At 36.7% G+C, this 18525-nt stretch overlaps 3 protein-coding genes across 3 annotated transcripts; 1 reads left to right on the top strand and 2 right to left on the bottom strand.

The window, feature by feature from the left end:
- Window positions 1-5050: 5050 nt before the first annotated feature.
- LOC119630270 (uncharacterized) lies at window positions 5051-9890 on the top strand. Its single transcript, XM_038019077.2, has 6 exons — window positions 5051-5130; window positions 5960-6083; window positions 6819-6850; window positions 6927-7087; window positions 7923-8071; window positions 9637-9890. The coding sequence occupies exons 1-6, from the start codon at window positions 5089-5091 to the stop codon at window positions 9888-9890; spliced, it is 762 nt and encodes a 253-aa protein (XP_037875005.2). The 5' UTR covers window positions 5051-5088.
- A 90-nt stretch (window positions 9891-9980) lies between these two features.
- Window positions 9981-11513, bottom strand: LOC101743422 (histidine-rich glycoprotein). Its single transcript, XM_004931989.4, has 3 exons — window positions 11502-11513; window positions 10394-10723; window positions 9981-10157 (listed from the first exon to the last, which is right to left on the bottom strand). Exons 1-3 carry the CDS (start codon window positions 11511-11513, stop codon window positions 9981-9983), a joined length of 519 nt encoding a protein of 172 aa, XP_004932046.3.
- Window positions 11514-15558: 4045 nt separating this feature from the next.
- Window positions 15559-17437, bottom strand: LOC119630271 (uncharacterized). The gene is made up of 4 exons (XM_038019078.1): window positions 17316-17437; window positions 16819-17037; window positions 16302-16333; window positions 15559-15918 (listed from the first exon to the last, which is right to left on the bottom strand). The coding sequence occupies exons 1-4, from the start codon at window positions 17322-17324 to the stop codon at window positions 15624-15626; spliced, it is 555 nt and encodes a 184-aa protein (XP_037875006.1). The 5' UTR covers window positions 17325-17437; the 3' UTR covers window positions 15559-15623.
- Window positions 17438-18525: the final 1088 nt, after the last annotated feature.

The following is an 18525-nucleotide window of genomic DNA, read 5'->3' as shown; positions in this document are numbered from 1 at the left end:
GATCATATAAACATTACTGTTGATATTTCACAATTTTAATATCAAACAATTATCTAGCTCTGCACGCCTTAATATGAAATGTCGCGTCGTGTGCGTGACGTTTTCCACATGTTGCTACTGTGCGTAAAGTAAAATAGAAATTTAGTTCAAATATATTGCGCAAAGATGATTGTTGCGTTGTTTTACTTATGATTGATTATCTAAAAGTATCACGACCTAACTTACTAGAAGTCTCGGTAATTCCAAAACATTATCTTGCCATTTGAACTGGAGCTAGAAGCATAAATAATATGTAATAGGTAATAATTGCAGTAGTATATAAGTTTCTATTGATATATTTATTGGCGTTAAAGAACCGATCAGCACGCGTCGCACATTCTTAGACCTGAAATTCAAGTCAGAATTGCATTTGAATAATGAATATCTTTAAGGCTGAATTCGACATGCAATGCATTTTTTTTTCTACCTAAGTTGATAGGTTATTTCAGCATAACCTTAACTAGTAGGTGAGTTCACGGGGCTCAAGCCGGAGTGATGCTAACGCTGACCCTAGCAAGAGCAGTGCTTCGCAGAATCTACCACCGGATCGGAAATGCGGGTTGCGATCTGAGAAGATCCGGCGAGAAACTCAGTGGGCTCTGTCTATGGGTTAATTCGCTTGTCGAGCCCTTCGTCGCAAGCAACGAGTTCGACGAGGACGGTGACCGGTGCTTGTGGTAACAATGCATGTATGCAAACAAATGAAAGTCAAATTTTATCATTATTTAAAAAAAACTTATTATTTTCTATTGGATAAGCTTAGTTTAATGGTGACTCTGTATTAGATTAGGTTTTATCTTACACAATTTAGACACATTAGGACACGTGTGGATTATAATAAGGTGTGTTCATTTGTTATCAGTCATAAGTTACGGCGCACAAAATGTCAGCAGGTCTCTGCTTGTAGATAAATATGATTGATAATAAACATTATGCATTATGTGTGTATGCTATTGAAAACAACCGAGGCCAATATAATGAGATCACAGAGCGTTGACAGGGAGGATTAAGGAAATATTTATGATTGTGTAACTCCGCTCATGTAGGTGTTTATTCAATTAGCGAAATGTTTTTTGTGAGAGTTCGTTGAATAAAAGCTTTTATCTCGTTATATACTTCCTATATTAAAAATATTATATAGGAAATACAATCCCTTTTTCGGGACTTCTGAATACAAAAACGCAGTAAAATTCGGTTTTCATTCATTTGCGATTTCAGTATTCGCGAATTAAAAACTGCACCCATTTGATTTGATTTGCTTCGAAATTACATCTCACGGTGGGTGACAGTATGTACGTTTTTATGTCCATAGGCTTACGATATTCATTCAACACCAGAACAGCTGCGACTTCTTCTGTCGATCTAGAGCGATAAACTAAACGTATCATAGATTTTTACCATATTTATCTAAAATTTCAATGCACCTACCATTATTTACTCTGCACTACCTTTGGTTGACTGGTAGAGAATGCCTTAGGCATTCAAGCAAGTCCGCCAATGTAGATTTTACATGAAGTGTTGTAATAAATAAATAAAAATATAAATAAATCAATTGCGAAATACAAATCTCGAATGTGTGTCTTTACATACACACGTAAGTAACACATTGCATAAGGATCTAATCGTTCGAATTCATAACTAGGAACCGTTTTAACGATCTAATCATATTATGAATAGTACATTGGAGCACCTGCATAATATGGAGACATGCATTTCTCTTAGATTGAGAAATAATTTATTACCTCGTTGATTTATTTATGATTTATTTCTAAATGTCTTTCGGTATATGACAACAGAATGAACTGACAAGGTGGGTTGTGCGAAAATAGTGAAAAGTAAATAGAGTAGTCGAAGCAATTGAGACTTCGGCATTATATCTAAATCCATTTTGTATTGAAACCGACGGGGCGCTTAACACAAGATATTTACTAACTTAAAAACGTTAAAGTAACTTGGAAATTTGGACTTGCTGTTAACACGTTTTTTTTATTTATTTTGTAAAGTTTTTATTATTATTATTCGAAACGCTAATCTAAATAAAAAAAGACAGATGATGTGATGACTCACCTAAAAGATTATCGGATCCAATAAATATTACTGGCATCCGCCTTGACCTATTTAGTCTGAAGTTTCAGTTAGAATAGTATAATGAATATCTTATCCATCAAACCGGAGGGCATGACAGCATCACAAATAAGCACAATACAGGCTATCAACACGCCCAATCACTCGTGCTGTTAGCGTTATAATTTTTTCTGAAAATTCTATGAAACAAATAAACAGTTAAATACCTTCTTTTCTTAAAAAACGTATACACCTGGCCGAATATTAAGTTAAAAATAATCAGAAACCTTCATAACATTCTTTAATCATTTTAAAGATATTTCACATGTACACGTGTAGGCAGCGGCTTGGCTCTGCCCCTGGCATTGCTGAAGTCCATGGGCGACGGTAACCACTCACCATCAGGTGGGCAGTATGCTCGTCTGCCTACAAGGGCAATAAAAAAAAAAAAAAAAAAAACGTATTTATTTTATCCCTTCGTTACTTACTATTGCAATTAATACTTCGTTATCCGATACAACCTTAAGCGATAAAACTTCTCTAGAAGTTCCATATATGCAGGATGCTAGAGGGTCATATAATATGTAGGGTTTAAGTAAGCCTATTCATGAAGTTGGTAGATCGATACGATTACGTTGTATGAATCATCGGGGGATATGTTTTTTCTAAGCGGATACTCATGAATATGTCAAATATATTATGTTCACGGTCGACTTCCACCAATCTTAGCTATATTCAATTACTTGATAGCGCAGCACCTAGTGCCTTTACTGATGTGTCGTGAGTCGCGGATTCGATTCCCGTATCGGGCAAGCATTATGTAACAAACTGTCACCTGTGACTATATTCAAAATACACATATTCAAGTTTGTAATATGAATTTTTACATATAAGGCAGAAGAGCCGACATCTTCATTATTTTCTGACATTGTGGGCGTTAGTGGGTAGTCGTGCAATGAAGTTCAGTTTCAACTACATATGCACAAAGGTGAATTTTTGTTTGGCGTGTAAATGCACTATATAGCACAGTTTTTAAATTCAAAATGACGTGCAGCACGAAACTGTGTGACACTTCCGAGACGTCTTCACTCTTCCTAAGTCAGGCAAGCAATGCGCTTCGTTTTGACTATATAACTATATAATCAAAGGTGCTTCGATTCAACCTGGGCGATGACACATCAATCCCATTAACTGAAGTAAGCCGATGTTTCACGAGTAGTTATGGCCCGCATTCACTCCGTGGCGCGCTTTCGTTTTGTTGATCCGGATGCGACATATACATATGTATGTTAGTTTCTGGCACCCATAGAGTCCTCGCTTGGAACTAAATAGCCGTGTCTGTCTTAAGAGAAGTTACTCCTTAGTTTCGATTTAGATGCTGAGTATAACGTAAAAAATTAGCAAATCCAATGCAACTCATTTAATAGTTATGGCTATATATGCATGTAATAACAATAATAGTAATAATCATCTTAAAACTAGGTATCCTTCGCATAGGCGGAAGTAAAACGAACTTTTGAAACTCGAAAGGATTTCTCAACATCTATACTTAGTACTAGTTTCAATCGTGTTATGTGTGTGCAACTTCGCAACTACATATGCTAATAAATATTTAATTGTCAAATACATGCTGATGTAATTAATACCTGAATTAGTAATAAAAAACTGGAGCTTGTAAAACAAAATTTGTCTTCTTCAGTGCGATTTTCGCGTCCGCACATTAACGCTTCTCGTTTTATTCACTTCTGTGATTTAATATCAATTCAATTGATTTAAATTAAGCTGTCGACAGTTACGTAAAAGTCAAATCGGTTTCGACTTTCATTTAATACGATATGCAGATTTAAGATTTCTTTATGATAGAACGTGTTAGAGACACGCCTAACGGTGAATATCCCTCGGAATGAATACCGGCTTATTTGCAATGCCATACCAGCAGCCTCTCTGGTCTAATGGGTGAGGCTCACGGCGTGCTCGTAACAATTAATGCAACTACATATACGACGTTCATATATTGGAGATAGGTACCAATTTTACTAAGTTCATAAATACGCTTCAAATAGTTACAACGGAGATCTGGATGCGTAGAACCGAAGATCGGGTTCAGTGGCAAGCTTTGGGGGAGGCCTATGTCCAGCAGTGGACTGCCGCAGGCTGATGATGATGATGAGTTACAACGGCTGCCCCACCCTTCAAACCGAAACGCATTACTGCTTCACGGCAGAAATAAGCGCAGTAACTATACTGAGATCTTAGAACTTATATCTCAAGGTCTGTGGCGCATTTACGTTGTAGATGTCTATGGGCTCCAGTAACCACTTAACACTAGGTGGGCTGTGAGCTCGTCCACAAATCGGAGCAATAAAAAAAAAAGGTGTTTACTAATGGCTTTAGCGATGAAGGAATAAAATGAAACATTAATTTGTTAGGCTGCCCGTAGCAGTTATGTCGGACTTGAAACTCATAGCAAGGGATCGCAAGGGATGGGCTGCATGCGCTTCGCTGTGCCTATGGGCTCAGATAACCACATAACTTCAGGTGGGTCGAGAGTTTGTCTGAACATTTACATCAATCCAAAAAGTGATTGTTGCACACCTGACTGCAATAATTATGTAATATGCAATTACTCCGGCAAAATAAAAGTATGTAGAACAATAAATTATGAAAAACTCGATGCAAAAGATTTCAACGCGTTACTGAAACAGTTGTCCATTACTGTGATATGTTTTTTTGATCGAAATAAATAAAACAAATAAACGAAACATATTATTACTTATTAACAAAACTAACCTTCAAAGATATAGCTCTGCATAAATTATAATCTGTATCAACAATGTTAATTAACAAGGACTTCAGACAGAACGAACATCCGCCGACATCTCATTGTCTCATTATCTGATCACAGGTCCCTATAAGAAGCGGTCTAGAACAAACATCACTTCAATCGTATTTTATAGTTATCGACGTTTTCGTTCCGTGCTCGATATGAATATGAAGTTGAACAATATGAAGTTTGTGTGTTTTAAGGCGAGTTTCACAATAATTTGTTAGATCTATTGCTAAGTAGTGTTTTCAATCACGCCGGCTATTTTTTTTTTTTTTATTGCTTAGATGTGTGGACGAGCTCACAGCCCACCTGGTGTTAAGTGGTTACTGGAGCCCATAGACATCTACAACGTAAATGCGTCACCCACCTTGAGATATAAGTTCAAAGGTCTCAAGTATAGTTACAACGGCTGCCCCACCCTTCAAACCGAAACGCATTACTGCTTCACGGCAGAAATAGGCGGGGCGGTGGTACCTACCCGTGCGGACTCACGAGAGGTCCTACCACCAATCAATTGTCCTCTCCTGAACATATGTAGGTCTCTTCCAAGGTTCACCATAACGACCATATGTTGCCCGCATCCAGCCAGTTCCCGCAACCTCCAACGGGTCGGTCCACCTTATGGGAGACCTACCAATTGTCTTCTACTAAATTAATAACAACCAGTGTTCCACAAAAGGTTTTGTTAATTTTAAATCATATTAGTGTAATCATGGTCAACTCACAAGGGAATGAGTTCCACTTTGAAGGATGGGACTCCTTTTTTTATTGCCCTTGTAGGCAGACGTGTGTACGGCCCACCTGATGGTGAGTGGTTACGGTCGCCCTTGGACTTCAGCAATGCCAGGGGCAGAGCCAAGCCGCTGCCTACAATACTTTCACGATGTGATGTCTATGGACGGCTGACTAGGAGGGCTGAAGCTCGTTCACCCACCTACGCAATACAAATTGTTTTGAACCTCAATTCGCAATGACTATGACATCTGAAAATAAATATTAGTTACAATTTTTTTTAACTTTTTATTTCAGGTCCTGTATTTGTTCAGTACTTTATTACCTTCAAAATGTTCTGCGGTGCCGATGTCACAACACGCAACATCATCTCAGAGCATCGTATTTAATCCAGCGCAAATCACATCCACAGCTGCTTCGCGTAATATTTTATTATAACTTAATATTTCTTACACGTTTATAAAGCACACGGTATAAATCTCGAAAATAGCCTAAAGGCGAAAGTGGAACCTTGTTAGCAGAGCAAAATTAGCTTTAGTGAAACAACTGTAAAGGGTACATTTGTTTCGAAAGTAAATCGAACAACCGCCCTTATGGATCTGATAACATAATCTACGTTAAAGAAATGTAATAATACAAGAACCACGAGCTCAAGGTAAGCGTCGGCATTGACTTTGTGAGTCTCGCAGTGGGTCAATAAGCCTGCTTTCGACTTTGACTAAAAATGAACTGTTACGCAAAAGTGTAATTTTACATATTTTAAGTACTACTAGTCAAGGTATAGAAAATGTTGATTGCTTGGTCAAAAATCAAAGAGATGTACAACATGGTAAATTTATGTACATATGTGTATAAGTTTTGTATACAATAGCAAATTAAAATAAAATAATAATACATAAAAACATAAATCATCTTTATGGACGTTGAAAAGGTATTAATTATTTTTGATTGATTTGGCCATATCTTTTCAGAATTTGCATGGATGAAAATGGTTGACTGGACAAAATGTTCCCTTTTTTTAATTTTTTTTTTCTAATTTTAAATCGCACTACAATTCTAGATTCGATCAAAGATAGATTATGAATTATTTTTGCGTTTACTACTTTTGTTCTATATTACATACATTGCATTTAAGAATCTATTTTTTTTATTTCAGCAAAAATTACAGAAGAAAATGATCCGCAGAATGTATGTACGTTTTATATATTTATTATTATAAAAACAGTATGAGCATTCATTATCTTATATTTTTTTAACTTTTAAGGCTAAATATGAATACAAATATGAGGTATCTGATCTTCGAACTGGGGACAGGAAGACACATTGGGAGAGCAGACACGGCGATGTAGTGCGTGGTGTCTACACGCTGTATGAACCTGATGGTGCTTTGCGTACTGTTGAGTACACAGCCGATGCGTTACATGGGTAAGTAGTTACTCGGTTAGTCTAATATACTGTATTTTCAGTCCTATGTCTATATGTTTTTCCACCATTTTTTTGTACCTACAAATCATTTTTCTATGTATATAGGAGAAACAGATCAGGGCCCATTTGTGGTGTTAGGTAATTACTGAAGACTTTAGACATTACAACGTGATTACTGCCATCTTACCTTGAGGTCGAAATCTCAGTTGTATAGTGTAACGACTAGTCTACCCTTCTTTTCATCTCTGAAAACACGTAAGCTGGTAGTACCTATCCCACTCTATCATCAGTAAAAGTCTCATTACATTTTTTTTTCTAAAATGTTTGTACACCTGCTGATTCGCGAATATCTCATGGTACAGACATATCATGGTACAGATGAAAGACTGTTCTACGTTTTATAATATACCGAATACATTTTTAAAATGTTTTTTTTTTTCGTATTGTTTTCCTCGACCTCTTACCTTTTTTATCAGTTTGTGTGGGTAGATTACGTTCGTACGTACTTACGGCGTTTACTCATTACAATAATTACGTTTTGCTATAAATCATCTTAAAAGAAACTCCTCTTTTATTTTCATAGTTCTGATTGTTATAATATCCCACGAGAAATTGTTTTATTCTCTTTAGAAAAATTGCGTGACACTTTTAAATAATTATTGACAGGGTTCCTTGACGCGTGCAAGGCCGTGGTGGATTACAACCAGTATTTGTCAATATTATACATATTATTTATAAAACGTCTTATAAAATTAATCATATAATATATTATGACGTTTCGCATAATATTTTTGATTATTGTTATCATAATTTTTATTTATGTTAATTTGAACAGATTTAATGCCGTAGTGAGGAGAAATGTACCGTCACCGCATCAATATCCACGAACCAAGCCGTCTTTACACAGTTTTACTAAAGCTCAGGATGACGGGAAGGCTTTCAAGACCGATGAACCAAACGACTTTTCACATAATCCTGCCCAAGGTTCTTTTTATAATAATCTCGGCGTGGACTTTACAGTGAATCATGTTTTAAGCAACGATAGTGGAAGAAGAAAATACTATTAGTTTCAAAGTATTTTCCTCGACTTCAGCGACTCGTAGACATAAATAAAAGTATTTTTAGATTAGACTCGGATTAATTATTTTAGTATTTATAATTTTCAATGTTTTTGATTATTTGCAGTTTTCTTGATCACCGACAACTAAATTGTTGTTATTCATAACACAATATGTAATAGATCATTTTTAGTCGTGCTGTCATCAGCAGCCCACAGCCGTCCACTGCTGGACAAAGGCTTCTTCCAAGATTCCCTATAATGACTCGTCCTGCGCAGCTTGCATTCAGTGGATCCCGTGACCTTTTGATCATCGGTCCACCTCGTGGGAGGCCTGGCCTACCCACGCTACGTTTTCAGGTACATCACTCGAGATCTTTTCGGCCCTAGATGACATCTGCTCTGCGAGCAATGTGCCCTGCCCACTGTCACTTCAATCTGGCAATCCTTCGAGGTATTTCAGCTTAGCCCTCTCCGCAAGAGCAATCTCTTTGAATGACTTTGAGCCTTCTGATAAGACCCATTGTCAACAACCATATCTTACTGCCGTTTGCCATCATTGGCAACACTTTTCCGGTCCAAAACCTTGGAAACATCCTTCAATCATCTCATATCACACCACGCCGCAGTTTTAGAAGATTATAAATTAACTCGTGCAATCGCTGTTATAAATCCGTTACTTAAGTTTCGTTGATATACTTGGGACAGAAATTTTGTAATAATGAATTTTGTACGTATACAGTGCAGTTACTGATTTTTATTGTAATAAATTCTACTTACTACAGACTTCAAAAAAGGAAATTGTGTTTAATTTAGCCCTTTGTTTTTCTGGCTGTTTTAACTCAGAGACATTTTAATTGGAGAGCTTGAAACGGTCGTCTTCAGCATCATACATAAGTGTTTTGAATGATAAAGTATTCGTATAGATGTATCTTTGATATCTGTTCTGTATCTGTTCAACATCTGAGTGTGATATTTTATTCTGCTATTAAAAGTGTGTCTATTTGGTTTTTTAAAATTGATAGAATTTATATATCTACATGTATCGAAATGATTTATTCAAATTGATAGCAGCTCGTTAATTTCTCAAAATTTATAAAAGATGTTTCGAATTCATACTTTTTACTAATGAAATGTAATAGTCTGAAAAACAGGCATAGTAAACTAATAAAGCATTCTCGAAGAAACCTGGTGTGCAGAATAAAATTCTGTTATGTTTGTTTAGTTATTAAGAATCACAAATCTCTGTATGTTTAACTTCAATATATAGATAACTTCATGCTGTAAATAACTGTTTGTGTTTGTCTTAATTATTGCATGTATTCATTATTTTAAAACGAGGGAAAAAAAACAACAGGTCTTTTTCTTAATTTATTCGTCAGCGCTGGCGTTACATGTAGAAAATTGGCTTTTGTTTGATAATTGAAACATTTTCTCCAAATTGTTGAGTTTTTAAAGCTTTGGTGATTCAAAATTGCATATTCATGACTAGTGATGATGATCATGGTGGTGTTCATGATGCCCATCATGATGACTATGATGCTCATGGTGTCCATGATCGTGATGGTCATGATGATCGTGATGGTCATGATGTACGTGATGGTCATGATGATCGTGATGCTCATGGTGATCGTGATGGTTATGATGATCGTGATGATGATGGTGATCATGGTGTGGGATGATATGGTGGTGGGCAAATCTGTTATGTACGACAGCGTTGAAACTGAAAAGAAAAATATTAGATGACAACTATAACTCTAAATTATGTAAATATTTAACTTCTAATAATTGGAATTAAGGTAAAATGTTTTAAAAGTTTCTGAAAACATCGCAAACTTACCCGTGGTGGTCATCTGCATTATAATGAACAGATCTCACATTGCCATCGGGCTCCACGAGGGAGTATTCTCCTGTTACATGATCACCATGGCGCGTTTCTGACTGGGATTTGTGGTCGCCGGTGTGGTGATCATCAACTGAGTAGGAGAATTGGTATGAAGGGTATGACGAAGCCTGTAACAAATTAATGTTTGTACAAACATAATCATTTCTTAATCTAATAGTGTGAGCACACCTAAATAGCAAGTTTTTCTTTGCAATTTAATTATTATTTTGTGGAAACGCTGTCTGGGAGTGATAAGATGATGAAAAATATTAATTTCGGTGTTTGGATCCAAATTAATCTCTTTTATATAATAACATGTTATTGGATATTGTAAAGAAATCCTCATTGGTAAAATATAACTTACGTGGTCCAAGTGCCCATGTTGTTGATGTGTTACATGGTGATCATGGTGTCCGTGGTGTCCATGGTGGTCGTGATGTCCATCGTGGCCATGGTGTCCGTGATATGCTTGGTGTTCATGGTGGTCATGGTGATCATGGTGATCATTATGGTTGAAATGCCTGTGGTGATCATGGTGGCTATGATGGTCATGATCAACATGGTGATGATGATTGTTATGGTGATCTACATGATGATGGTGATCATGGTGATCGTGATGATCCACCCGAAATTGATGGGATGTTGCCGGCGGATGCGCCATCGCCGCAATCACCACCAAACACAGAGTAGCGACCTGCATTAAGTGTTGAAAAGGCATTTTATTAAAATTGTACATAGTAGGTATATTCATGTATAAAGAATATTCGTGAAAATATGCCAAGTACTAAATTTATCGATGTGGGTCTAAAAAATTTGCTATTCATATTATAAATCATAAACCACGGTCTTAAAGGGTGGGACTAAAACAAACTACTCGGGTATTGTCCGAATAATGTTCGCATTACAATGATGAATAGACGACGTTACTAATACTATAAGTTTATGGTTAAACATACCTTATATTATTATGGCTATGCGAGTGTGGTGTTTCTTTCAAAATGTGCATTTAACACTTAAGTACGTTCATTTACCACTTTGAGAAGGCGACACGACATGAGAACCCTCTTGTCGTGGTAGCTGGAATCTACATACCCGATCCTGTAGACCGAATGGTAAACAGTCGACGTCGCCCAAAACACGTCATTACGGATCCTTCCGATCCATTAACGATGCTGTTAGGTACCACAAGCACCGGTCACCGTCCTCTGTAAACCCGTCGCTTGCGACGAAAGGCTCGACGAGCGAATTAACCCATAGACACAGTCCACTGAGTTTCTCGGCGGATCTTCCCAGTGGGTCGCGTTTCCAATCCGGTGGTAGATTCTGCGAAGCACTGCTCTTGCTAGGACCAGTGTTAGCAACATTCCGGTTTGAGTATCGTGAGCTTACCTACACGTTAGGGTGAAGCTGAAATAGCCTCTCAAGGCTATCAGCATAGGTAGGGGAAAAAAAAAAAAGTCATTTAGATTTACCTGGAACCACATGTTGAAGGAATGTACTGTTAGTCTGCTGGACTGCAACTACGAAATGTTCATCATGCGTTTACCTTTTATTCCAAAGCGCACTTGCAATTTTTGATATTAGAATCAATTATAACGACATATAATTGGATCCTTAGTAATTAACAAAAATCATCATCATAATTTGAGAAACTTGTGTTTCCTTTGCGAGGTCCAAGGGCGGACGTCACGATCCATTACTTGGCATGATTGTTATCAAACTGTACGGCGTGTAAATAGATCTAATAGTATCATTAGATTACACGCGAAACTAAATGGACACGAACAAAAAATGTATAAATTAACCATTAATATTGCAAACATCAACAAGCCAGGTTTTTCTGCAAGGTTTGTTTACGCCCGTTTATGTTTCAACCCGTTGTTAATAAATACATTTTGATTGAAAAACACGGATAACGATACTATGATTTCAAGATTTATAAGTTCTAAATACCTGCTTTATGTCAAGTTTGGTCCAGGGGGTATAATCGGAATTTATAGGAAATTAACAGGAAATAAATAATATAATGCACCCATCATAGATCAAACATATATAGAATTATTATTGGTGGTAGGACCTCTTGTGAGTCCGCGCGGGTGGGTACCACCGCCCTGCCTATTTCTGCCGTGAAGCAGTAATGCGTTTCGGTTTGAAGGGTGGGGCAGCCGTTGTAACTATACTGAGACCTTAGAACTTATATCTCAAGTTGGGTGGCGTATTTACGTTGTGGATGTCTATGGGCTCCAGTAACCACTTAACACCAGGTGGGCTGTGAGCTCGTCCACCCATCTAAGCAATAAAAAAAGATATCCTCGTCTCACATATTGCCGGGGCACATATAGGCTGTGTGTACGTTTTTATATATAGATAGTGGGGACAGCTTTCGACGTTAAAGCTTAGATTCAATTCTTAGGTATCAAATCAAAGCTGTGTTACTATAATTTATCCATAGGTACCATTAGTACTCGTGAATATATGTTTCATTTTATATACATGTATAATATGAATACTTATGGTATACGAGCGATTGTATTAAGTATCTCTTTTTCTTCTTCTTCTTAGTCGAATACTTCATTGCTGAAGGTCGTGTCCTTGAAAGCCAGACAGAAATTAACGGCTAGAAATCAGACAGGCCCATAGGAATTGATGAGAGAATAGCTGTAGTCCAGATAAAAGGGAATTGGCAGCAATTCCAGAAAAATCTCCATTTTCTTATAAATTTACGAGTTTCAAAGTTTATTAACTTTTTCAGCGTCTCTGTTTCGAATACCTTAAATTTTCCGGAGACCAAACATCTTTAAGTATTTGTAAGCTGTAAAAGTTATTTAAACAAGTTCACATGTGGCTTTACGCTCATAGTTCAACTGCAACTAAACGAAGCAATTACTTACAACGGAATTCAATATTGCAACCATTTTTAATATCGGTTAGTAGTTGCAATAGCATTTTTTTTGTTTCTGTGGAAGTTACCGACACGTCCGGACTCTGGCCATTGAGCTGACCTACAAAGATTAGGTAAAGTAAGTGGTTCAATAAGTAAAATTTTATACTCGTATCGTCTTTAAAAATTGTGGAGTAAACTAGTAGCGTTGGCAGTCAATCAATTATTCAAAATTAATTATTCTTTATCAATTATGTAAAGGTTATAATTCGCAGGCTATAAAGTCATCACGCGCTAGAAGCGTGCCCACGGTGGGAGCACCCGCGGCGAAACCTCGTCGCGGTGTTGGGGCAGGACCTCTCTTTGCGGGCTGTCGTCGCCCGTATGGTAGAGGACCGGAGTTCGTGGGAGGCCATGGCTGGGTTCTGTGACTTGGTCATAGCGCTTCGTGAGGCTGAGGAGCTCGAAAGGGAATGGGATCCCTCTTCAGCTCCTCAGCGCAGAATGCGGGGTGGACGGCGCGTGCGAGAGGCCGCCGCTCAGCCCTCGTAGGGACTATCGAGTGCCGGGTGCGGGGGCGCCTGGCACTCGACTGTTGGTCCGGTGGTGAAGCGGTGCATGGTGGCTCCTGTGCGCCGCTCACGGTGTGTCTCCCGAGACGAGGTTCTACGGGATCTTCCCGGGGATGAAATCCCGTTTTAACATTAGTTCGGGTACCGCCTAAGGCGAGACTTTCGGCGCGCATCGCGGTACCGTAAGTTTCGTGTAGTCGGAATCCGAATAAGTACCTGTCATCATCCTGCCTGTTTTTACCGCGAAGTTGTCATGCATTCTGGTTTGAGTGGTAGGATAGCGGCTATATAATAATAGTGGCATTCACATTATGATATATATTGATTCCGATAGCTAGTTTATGCCTGTAGATAGCAAGCTCGTTCGTCTATCGACGCAATAAACAAATAGTATCTTTTCAATAGTAGGCCTCTAGCCTTTTAGTAACAGCCTTTTGGCTGATATTGTTTTCCATTAATAATGACAAATCCTCTTCCTTACAATCAAATAAATATCTGCTGGTTACGCTTAAAAATACTAATTTTTTTTATATACGAAAATTGCGTTAAACCAATGTTTTTTGTACGAAGCAAATACACAATACTTCTGTATGCTCCCTGGCTTTTTATTGCTTAGACGGGTGAATGAGCCCGCAGTTTATCTGGTTATTAGCGGTTAACAGAGCCCAAAGACATCAACAAAGTAAATGTCGCTACCCACATTGGGATATGAGTTTTAAGTCTCAGTTTCACAGTACAACGGCTGCTTTACCCTTCAAACCAAAACACATTATTGCCTCATGGTAAAAATAAGCAGGGGGCATACCAGTGTGGGTTCATAGCTCGCCGCACCAATAATCACACAAATTATAATTTTTGCGTGTTTGATTTTTGTTACATGACATTATTCCTTCACCGTAGAAGTTGTTCGTGAACATTTGTAAAGTACATATTTCATTAGAAAAATTGGTACCTGTCTGCGGGATTCGAACACTGGTACAGTCGCATCGCACAATACGAATGCGCCGAGCGTCTTATTCTTTAGACCATGACGGCTTCTAAGCTCGACTTTATTCTGTCTGTGTATTATAAACATTGATGGTATATAAAGGAAAAAAAAGTTAGAACAGTGTACTTTCTTCTTCTAAATGTGAGAAAAACTTATATCAATTACAAATAATACATTCGAATTTCGAAGTTCAGAAATTTATTCGGTAGTTCAAATGTAGAACTTTTATCTGGACTTAATCATATTAAATGAAAATAGCCTTTATACTTATATTAATTTTCGAGCCATTGGCAATGATTATCACAATATTTAATTGTCGATATATAACACACGACTTAGTGTTAAGTGGTTATTGGAGCCACAACAATATGAATGCCAATATGAAGGCCTTCATACATAATGTCCAGGTTTCAATTGGCAATATGAAGTTGGATCCAATATATGATGTCTGTTTTATGGACGTGACTGTTTTAAATTAGTAAATTAGAATATAGGTTCTGAGAGATATCAAGTAGCATAATTTATTAGCGTGCCGTGTAGATAAATCTATTAATAATACTATAATTCGATATAGACCTGAATTATTTTTTTATTAGAAACAATTTATGAAGTTCAATATACTACGACTCTAAAAGATAAAAGAAAAATAGGTATAGCATATCATAATTATATGTATTTTGTTTTGAAAATAACAGTTGTATTGATAGTACTGGAATATGTTCGTCTTCCAACAAATTTTGGAAATAATCCTTCGTTAGTAGTAGTAGGCAGTGAACTAGCTGCCCTTCCCTTTGTTATTTTACAAATGTTCGTCAAGGTAAGTATTATCGAAAACACTTTATATGTAAAATCCGGTTTAAAAAATGGTGGTAATAAACCCGGTAGGTAATAGCATAGAGAGTTAGAGTAGCATATATTCTGATTTAATGAAATGAAAAACGTAAGTAAAGAAAATCAATGCTAACAATTTAATTTTTAAACTTTGATATGATTAAGATAACTGGATTTGTTTGAGATTTATAGACTAAATTAGGTTTTGTATGTGAATAAAAAAAATCTAATAGACGTGGGAAAAGAAAGGAATAATGAACGTTGGTGAATCCAATATATATTGTAATGAAATAGTTTTCTTTTAATTAGCGTCATGATTTATCTAATGTTTTGCGTTCCAGAATGATTCAGGCGTTTTATTTGGTTCTCTGTTTTGAAGTCGATCTGTGTCCCATTTATACTCAAACTTCTTAGCCAAATTCCTCAGACGGAGGTGTTCGAGTAGACTGTCAAAGTCTCTGAATTCTTTGGGTTCATCGGTGTGCACGTTCCTGGGGAGGATAATTATCTGACCGCCGGGACCTCTGGTGTAATCTCTGCCACCCGTCTTCATATATCGGTAGTCTAGTACCAATGTAGGCTGATGATAGTCCGGGCTGAAGACTTCTGCGATGATCCTAAAGAAATCGCGAGGATAAATAATTGATTAGTTGAGTCAAGATGAAATAAATGCGAAATATTATTAGTATTTTTTGTTCGTATTTGAACCAACTAGATTACTTCACCGACAAAGCAGTTTTATATATTTTTTAAATAAGTTAATGATTAGGTTAGATTTGTGACACCGAACTCTGAATGCTTCACAGATAAAGTTTCAAAATACATGAAAGTCCTTATATTTTCCAGTATTAAAAGTACTGCGTAGTATTATGAAGTCCTAGTTTGCACTAGTTTCTCCTAGTTACACAAATGGAAATAAGTTTTGTTACATTGTTATTATTTTAAGAGTAACAACAATTTAAATAAATAAAATTATTTTTTAGTTAAAAGGTGTAATTACTTGTTTTGTTTTTCTATATCCGGAACGTGACCCTGCAACAAATGTAATACGATTTATAAATAATGAGCGTATAAGACTAAGCTTTTATTCATGAAATGTTATGCTCTACGAAAAAATATTGTGTTGTCATCATCTTAGAGCTCACTTTTATAAGCACCTCACCTTTAAAAGCAGTTATTACAAGCTCAGGTGATTACGAGCTTCATTATTTATTTAATAATAGTAAGTAATGATCTAAACAGGAGAAGAGAAGCGGCCGCTCCGAAAACTGAAGACGAAGAGGAAGAAGAAAAGAAAAAAGAAGAAGTGGAGATGAAGAGAAGATCTTCATCATCAAAGTCCTACCCAACGTTACAAGCCTGTATCACTCAAACCTGCAGCTCATCACCCCTGCCTCGATAGGCAGGGAGCTCACAAACCCGAGCAGAAGGGGATCTCCGGGACCCTATGACCCGACGATCTAAAGATATCTTTCTACATAATAGAACAAAATATAACATAATTTTTGTAGACCTACATGATTATTGTGAAGGTTATTAGTGCGCAGGATTACAGGTCCTCGGAAATTATCATCATCGTGTAGTTTCACACTGTAACCTTTCTGATCATCATTGTCATCATAGCGAACACCGTGATAATTAGGTCCATCACGATGCTTCGTATACACTATGGTGTCAGCGGTATTCTGATTGGCATTTGCTAAGCATGATGTGATGGTGGTGGTTAAAAGTAAGATCTGGAAAAAGTAAATAAAAATTAAAATAAATAAATGAAATAAATCTATAATTCGTCCTAGACTGTATAATATTTCTAACGCATATTTATATTTACAATGGCATCATAAAGCAAGTGCAATTTAGGTTTACAAATGAGAGTAATAAAAATTGATTAATTTTAGAAAGAATATATAGAAGTTGTTCTACATCGAACCGAACGTATTTTTTTTTGTCTATTTTAAGATGCATTAAGTTAGTCAGCTTAAAGCTGAACACTGTTAACATTATACTGACTTACATAAAACATGTTGCCTGTATTCGATCGATAAACACAACTAAACGTGCAATACACAATGTAAATAAATAAAAAATATTTAGTCGAACGTTTCACCGGATTCACCTGTAATGGTTTGCTTCCTTTACGCTGAGTTAATTTTTTTTCATCAATATATATGTATGTGTTAAGAAGATTAATATTACAGGTGGAGTTATATCATTGGTTGGAAGGCAGGCATTAAGTAAATTTAGGACGTTCATAATTGGAATGTATCGATTATTTTTAATAATACTCTGTACTTCCGTTCATTACGTTTTGTACTTATTGTTTATGCTCACTAAAAGTACTCTGACCAGAAATGTATCTAATTAATACTATTAAAAATATTAATACCAATTAATAATATAAGTAAGTTTTAGACTTAGCTAAAGACTTTTGAAGTCTTCGTGGCCTAACGGATAAGACGTCCAGTGCATTCGTGCTGAGCGATGCACCGGTGTTTGAATCTCAGGCGGGCACCAATTTTCTAAAGAAATACGAACTCAACAAATGCTCACGATTGATTTCCACGGTGAAGGAATAATATCGTGTAGTAAAAATCAAACCTGCAAAATTATAATTTGCGTAATTTACTGGTGGTAGGACCCACGGAATAGATAAATAAGGTTACCCTAACCTTATTTATCTATTCCGTGGGTCCGTAGGACCTCTTGTGAGTCCGCGAGGGTGGGTACCACCACCCTGCCTATTTCGGCCGTGAAGCAGTAATGCGTTTCGGTTTGAAGGGTGGGGCAGTCGTTTTAACTATACTTGACACTTAGAACTTATATTCAAGGTGGGTGGCGCGTTTACGTTGTGGATGTCTATGGGCTCCAGTAACCACTTAACACCAGGAGGGCTGTGAGCTCGTCCACCCATCTAAGCAATAAAAAAAAAAAAGTAATATTAATGCTAGACAATGATTTAATTTTAGTTTCTTAACAGGAATAACAAATTTAATCTCGTAATGTTGATAAGTGTTATAAAGTTGGGGTCTTATTGTGAAGGTCTTGCGTCTGAATCAGTTTGTTTTACTTTCCTATTTTTTTGGTACGTAATTAACTTAATTAATTATTTTAAGTACTGTAATATGCCAAAAGGTCTTAAAAGCATTCCTTGATCAACCATTCGGAACACTGAAAGTTTAAGTTAAACAAGTACTTAATTTAATTTTATATTGCGTAACTACATA

This window comes from Bombyx mori, chromosome 22 (genome assembly GCF_030269925.1).
Source record: "Bombyx mori chromosome 22, ASM3026992v2".
Lineage (NCBI taxonomy): Eukaryota > Metazoa > Arthropoda > Insecta > Lepidoptera > Bombycidae > Bombyx > Bombyx mori.
This window is presented reverse-complemented; position numbering and strand designations above follow the sequence as displayed.